The 6,732-nt window shown below is 36.0% G+C and overlaps 1 protein-coding gene across 1 annotated transcript in view; it reads left to right on the plus strand.

Annotated features, from left to right (window-relative positions):
- The first annotated feature begins 1,979 nt into the window (after positions 1–1,979).
- LOC103749112 (cytochrome P450 2C29-like) overlaps positions 1,980–6,732 on the plus strand; it is a 23,406-nt gene continuing 18,653 nt past the window's right edge. Inside the window, exons 1-4 of the mRNA XM_008851927.3 lie at positions 1,980–2,180; positions 2,608–2,770; positions 2,934–3,083; positions 6,054–6,214. Coding sequence (XP_008850149.1) covers positions 2,013–2,180; positions 2,608–2,770; positions 2,934–3,083; positions 6,054–6,214 — 642 coding nt within the window. The 5' untranslated portion in view covers positions 1,980–2,012. The remainder of the gene's footprint in view (positions 2,181–2,607; positions 2,771–2,933; positions 3,084–6,053; positions 6,215–6,732) is intronic.

Consider the following 6,732-nt stretch of genomic DNA (forward strand, 5'->3'; position numbering starts at 1 on the left):
TTTCATTTTTTTTAATGTAGGCATTTAGAGCTATAAACTTACCTCATAGTACTCCTTTTAAAGTATCCCAGAGGTTGTGTTGTAGTGTATTTTCCTTTTCACTGAATTCCAGAAATACTTTTATTTCTTTCTTTCGTCTCCTTTGAAGCACTCATTGTTTAGGAATGTATTGTTCAGTCATGAGCACGTGTAGTAACCAAGGCTTTGTCCAGTGTTGATTTTGAGCTTTATTTTATTGTGGTCTGATAGAATGCATGGAATTATTTCAATTTTTTTATATTTGTTGAGGTTTGTTTTGTGGCCCAGTATGTGCTCAATATTTGAAAAAGTTCCATGCAGTGCTGAGTAGAAAGTATTATCTTTGGTGCTTGGGTGGAATATTTGAAAGATATGTGTTAAGTCCATTTGACTTATGGTATCATTTAATTTAAATGTCTCTCTGTTCATTATTTCTCCAGTTGACCTGTCAAATGGAGACAATGGCGTACTGAAGTCCCCCACTGTTACTGAGTTGCAGTTAATCTGTCTCTTAAAGCCCTGTAGTGTTGTTTTTATGAATTTGGGTGCACCAGAGTGTGGTGCATATATGTTAAGCATTGTAATATCTTCTTGGTTAGCTGTTCATTTGATCAGAATGCAGTGACCCTCCTTATCTCTTTTAATCAGTCCATCCTTTCTCCTTGAGGTAGTGGCTGTCCTTGAAGTGAGATGGGTTTCTTGCAGACAGCAAAGAGGTGGATTTTGTTTCTTAATCCATTCACTTAGCCTGTGTCTTTTGACTCGGGAGTTCAGTTCATTGACATTTAAGGTTATTATTGAAAGATGTGTGTTGGTTGTGGTCATTTTGATTGCTGTTTGTGTTTGATTGCTAATTTTGTGTTTCCCAGGTTATACCTTAAGAGAAACTATGCATAAAAAACTTAACTATGCATCACTGTAACTCAGGAACCCCCTGTTACTCAAGTAATTTCTATTAAATTATCTGATATTGTCTCCATGGTCAATTATATTGAACCTGTTTTCCTTCTGCAGTGATGGAGAAGAGAATGCTCAGACGTTTTCCTTAAGAAGCTGTGGTAACACCACTGTGAATAACTGTGACATTAAGAAAATCTCATTGCGTTACAAGGTCCTCCATCTATGACAGTTCTGATTTTCCTTTCACCATTAGAAAAAAATAATCTGTCTTTTATGATTGTGTTGTACAATGGTGAAAGACATACAGCTCACTTGTATGTTTCCTCATTTCAATGTACGAGTGATTATCAAAATACATTGTATACGTATATGAAGTGCTCAAGGAATTAATTAAAAATAAACAAACCTTACTCCAAAGAGGGGAAAATTATGTATGAGTGATATTAGGAGGTTTTGTTAGTTATATTGGTCTTCATGTATATTAAACACTTTTAAGGAAGGCTTACATTATTGGGAAAATATGTCCAAATGTTCAATATAAAGAAGCATTTTAAATATCTGATTAAACCTGGTTATGGTTGTGGATACATATATTTGTAGGTGTGGGGAGGAAACAGCAGATGAACTGTGAGGTTGAGGCCAGGTTGGGTGGGACTACAGACACACTTTGTATCAAAAGATCTACAATTTACAGAATGTACAAAATGACCTTAAATTCATAAATTCCCAATGGTTCCTAATTGAGATATGCAATTTTGAGGACTTCTCTTATATCTCTTCCTTAACTGTAGCCTTTTCCAACGATAGCTGCACATTGAACACATCTTTTTCTTTTTTCATTTTTAGCAGTATTTGTTCACCAATCAGCAATGTCAAGCCAGAAATTCTAATGTGCACCCAGTAAAGGACAAAGGTAAACGTTCTCTTTTTATCTACGTCATCAGGACAAAGTCTGCTTTGAAGACAGATTAACTAGTGTCCATTTGATTAGTTAATGATTCCTCAGGTTAGCACACTTCCTGAATCATCAGATTTCATTATAAAAAGGGTTTACTGCAAGGTTACAGTCATATCAGTAAGAAGAGAAGGCTCTGATGGATCTAACTGTAGTCCTAGTGCTCGGCCTCTCCTGTCTGCTTCTCCTCTCTCTCTGGAGACAGAATTCTGGGAGAGGGAAGCTCCCTCCTGGCCCTACTCCTCTTCCAATTATTGGAAATTTCCTACAGATAGATGTGAAGGATATCCGCCAATCCTTAACCAATGTAAGTGTGTTTTATGCTCTTCCAATACTTTGTAAAGGGAAATAAAGGACCCTTCTTCAAAATGAAAATCTAGTAATGGGTATGATATTGTAATAAATGGTCACTAGTAATAGTGCCCTAGATATCAATTTGTAATTTTTGATCTCAATTATTTACTTTGTGAAAAAAAATGTTAAATAGTCTTGCGGAATGATTTGATGTGATGATTCATTGTAATCTATGTATCAAATAACTAGACTATCTCATGGCTCATTGTAGACTATCCATAGTCATAATAATCATTATATGACATAGATTTACATAGATTTCAGAAATATTTGAAGGTGAGTTTGCCTAAATATAAACATTAAGATGCAATGAGGTTCACAGAACAGAGCATAGGCTGATGATTTCTTGTTAGAATTTTCATTTTCTTTTCTATTTCTAGTTGTCAAAAGTCTACGGCCCTGTGTTCACTCTGTATTTGGGCACGCAGCCCACTGTGGTGTTGCATGGCTATGAAGCAGTGAAGGAGGCTCTGATTGATCATGCAGAGGAGTTTTCTGGAAGAGGAAGGCACCCAGTGGCTGAAAAATCTAATAAAGGCTTGGGTAAGTGTGTGTATGCCGAGCAGTGTTCACAATAAGGGAAAAGATGGAAAAGGTGACCAGACATGCCCCACAGGTACAGCTTTGGCCTCGCTATGGTTGCCACCTGTGAAATCTCTCGTCTATTCCTGGATCTAATTTCTAGTGTCTACCACTATTTGCTTAGGAATTGTCTTTAGTAATGGGAACAGATGGAAAGAGATAAGACGTTTCACACTCATGACATTACGGAACTTGGGGATGGGGAAAAGGAACATTGAGGATCGTGTTCAAGAGGAAGCCCAGTGCCTTGTGGAGGAACTGAGGAAAACCAATGGTAAATACAACTTTATAATCTAACTTTTACATTCTATCTCATTTCATTCCACACTTATTTCCTTTTACTACATCAGAAATCATGAATATAATTTTATAATAATTTTCTTATGAATCATGAACTATGAATTCCCTGCAGAACAAATGTGGTTTACCACTTATCATTTCACTAGACACTAACTGCTACTGATTGATAATGTTGGCAATGACATGATCTACACTTATGGGGGGCAAATGAGATATGTGTTTTCATTTTGTTGAACTACATTGGTCTGTCCAGCTTCACTGACATGTCTAAGGTTTCCTCCAGGCCTGTGTCTACAGTTCTGGCTGACAACAATGGTACAATACATGGTTTTCATTTCTCAGCTTACTACATACAGTTTTCATCATTTATTCTCTCTCTCATGATATCAATATCATTATTTCTTGTTACACAGCTCTTAGTGGTTTGATTTATATGTTTCAGTAAAACACATGACAGCATAAGTCTGCATGATGCCCAAACAGAAATTAATGAAATGGTTCATTTCACTAAAATTGAACTATTTTCCTTTTTAAAATTTTTATTTATTTATATTTATTTTATGTATATGAGTGTATTGCCTGCATGTGTGTAAATGCACCCATGTCATGCAATGCCCAGGGAGGTCAGAAGAAGGGATCAAATTTCTCTGGAACTGGAGTTACAGACGGTTGTTAGCCACCATGTATGTGGTGGGAATCAAACCTGGGTCCTCTGTAAGAGCAGTCAGTGTTCTTAACTGCTCAGCTATCTTTCCAGCCCAAGTTGAACTATTTTCATTAACACTTTCTCTTGTTTATTTCTAAGTGTATTCTAACTGTCTTCTTGGTTTCCCTATTTCTATGCAACTTTACTGGTGTTCTTGATAGAACTTGAATCACTTTTATTTGTGGCCATTGTGAATGCTACTCACCTAGTAAGTACCTGACACGAAAGAAAATGGGAATTGTAAATGAACTTGTTTTTATGTTTCTCTTCCTGTAAATACAGTGAAGGAAAGTTTGAAAATTAGATTTTACCTGTGAATGGAATGAAGTGAATGTATACATAAAAAAATCCCAAAGACTTACCCTTTACCTTCTTTGCTGAAAGAAAACATTTTCTGATACCATAGCATTGGAATTTCATGTTTTGAAAACCTGGCGTAGCAGCAGCAAGCTCAAGGAATTTCCTTTTATTATAGTTTTTCACAAAACCTTTAGGAAATTGTTAATTCAAGTGACCCTTATTTCTGCTCTACAGATATAAATTTTCATTGTCCTTGCATACAAAGTGTATTGATCACTAGATAGATGGTCTGTTTGTTAAGAGAACATGTAGTTCCTGCAGAGGACTAGAGATTGGTTCACAGACCCCTGTGAGGAGGCTCCAGATTAGATACCCTCTTCTATCCATTGGTAACCACACATAAGTGGTATTTTTACACATAGACATACACACACAAAAATAAAAGTATACTCACACACACACATTAAAAAAAAAAAAAAAAGAATATTAAGCCGGGTGTGGTGGCACACGCTTTTAATCCAAGCACTCTGGAGGCAGAGGCAGGTAGATCTCTGTGAGTTCAAGGACAGTTTGTTCTACATAGTGAGTTCCAGGACAGCTGGGGCTACAGAGAGCCCCTGTCTCAAAAAGACAAAAAAAAGGAATATTAAAAATAAATCCAAAAGAGAAAATTTCCTTATGATTTTTTTCATCTGTAAAATCATACACAAGACCAATGTGAGTCAAAAATTCTAAAAATTATTGCTATGTATCATTTTAAGGATGACTATACAGAAAAATACTTTCTAGTCCTCAATTTTTAGTATTGTACATCTGTAAGTGTGGAGTTTGATTGTACATAATCATAATTTACTTCTTTTTAAAATAATTGTTGCTGTTATATTCATTGGGTATACTGACTTGTTTCATAAAGACATTTTCCCAGGAGTATGTCATGTGCCTCGACTATGCTCACCCACCATCTTCTCCTTTCTTGCATCTCCACTCCCATTATTCTCCTTCCTGTGCCTAGGCTTGCATTTATTTAGATTTATGACCAAGTTTCATAACAATATATACTTACAAAGGAACAAAATCTATTGCTTCAAATGTTGACATGATTTTTAAAGGGCCCCATTTATCACTTACTTCGTGTCCTTTCCTCCACATGGGATTTAAGTGAAAATACAATATTTTCGTTTTATTTACCTATGTAAACAAACTCCCCGGGTACTCAGCTGTCCTTGATAGTGTGCATCTTCTTGCATCTTCTCATATAACACAGGAGAACTCTGCTTTTCACACTTCTTTCTTCTAGTACTTGAACTCACCTGCAGTGTTATTATTTTTCCCTATTTTGAATCAGTACATGATTGTTTTGGACACAGAGCTTCCAAGTCTCCTCTATTCTCTCCATGTCTACCTCAGCTCTATAAAGTCTACAGGCATTGTAGACAGAATTAATTCTGCTTGAGCACTAGAACTTTCAGATTTATAAATCACACTTCTTTCTTCTAGTACTTGAACTCACCTGCAGTGTTATTATTTTTCCCTATTTTGAATCAGTACATGATTGTTTTGGACACAGAGCTTCCAAGTCTCCTCTATTCTCTCCATGTCTACCTCAGCTCTATAAAGTCTACAGGCATTGTAGACAGAATTAATTCTGCTTGAGCACTAGAACTTTCAGATTTATAAAAATCATTTTTTTTCTTCCAGCAAAGGAGAGAACTAAGGTTCAAAGGGTGTAAGTCTCTATAAAGGTGTGATCTGTTATGTAGCTAGTGAGATTGAAGGTAAATGTGATTGTTGATTCCAGGCATGCTTAATATTTGGTTATTCGGGAAATTTGCAGGTGAGATACTGCTTAAAGCTTCTCAAGTACTTTACTTATTAACCAGAACAAAATGCCTTTAATAAAAACTTAGTGGTGTTTTAAAATTGTTTCCAACTCTTCAGGTTCACCCTGTGATCCCACCAACATCCTGAGCTGTGTTCCTTGCAATGTGATCTGCTCCATTATTTTCCAAGATCGCTTTGATTATAATGATCAGGAGTTTCTTGACTTGATGGAAAGATTAAATGATAATATCCAGATTCTGAGCTCCCCATGGATACAGGTGAAACAAGATCCTTTCGTTTTGAGAACATACATAGGGACTTTCTTTCTCACAAGATAAAATTCTGCATGGATCAAGTAATGGGCAGGATGGACTCCACAGTCTCGACCAGAGAATTATGATAAAAATATCTGGAAGAGATGTTTAAGTTCTTTTCTGTACACAGAGGAAATCATTAAGGCAAATACCATGTTGATTGAAGCCTGTTAGCTCCATATCTGTTGACTTTCCCATTGACTTCCACAGAGTTGTTTGTATAAAATTATTTATTCCCGTCTAGATGGAAATGAAGTCATTCATAGAACATTCTTATACTATCCGGAACTTCATATACTACCAACAATTAAACCTGTCTTCAGTATAGTACTTGACAGTAATGTTTTAGTTTAGAAAAAAAAAAAGGAGAGTGTTTGGGGCAACGGAACCCTCCAGGATGCAATGAGTAGTTTTGAACCCTCTTGTTATCTTTTGTCCTACTGTTTCCTTTACATCTTTTGTCTTTTCAAAATGCTTTTATT

The sequence above is a fragment of the Nannospalax galili genome, unplaced genomic scaffold (assembly GCF_000622305.1).
Source record: "Nannospalax galili isolate Female #2095 unplaced genomic scaffold, S.galili_v1.0 scaffold3446, whole genome shotgun sequence".
Lineage (NCBI taxonomy): Eukaryota > Metazoa > Chordata > Mammalia > Rodentia > Spalacidae > Nannospalax > Nannospalax galili.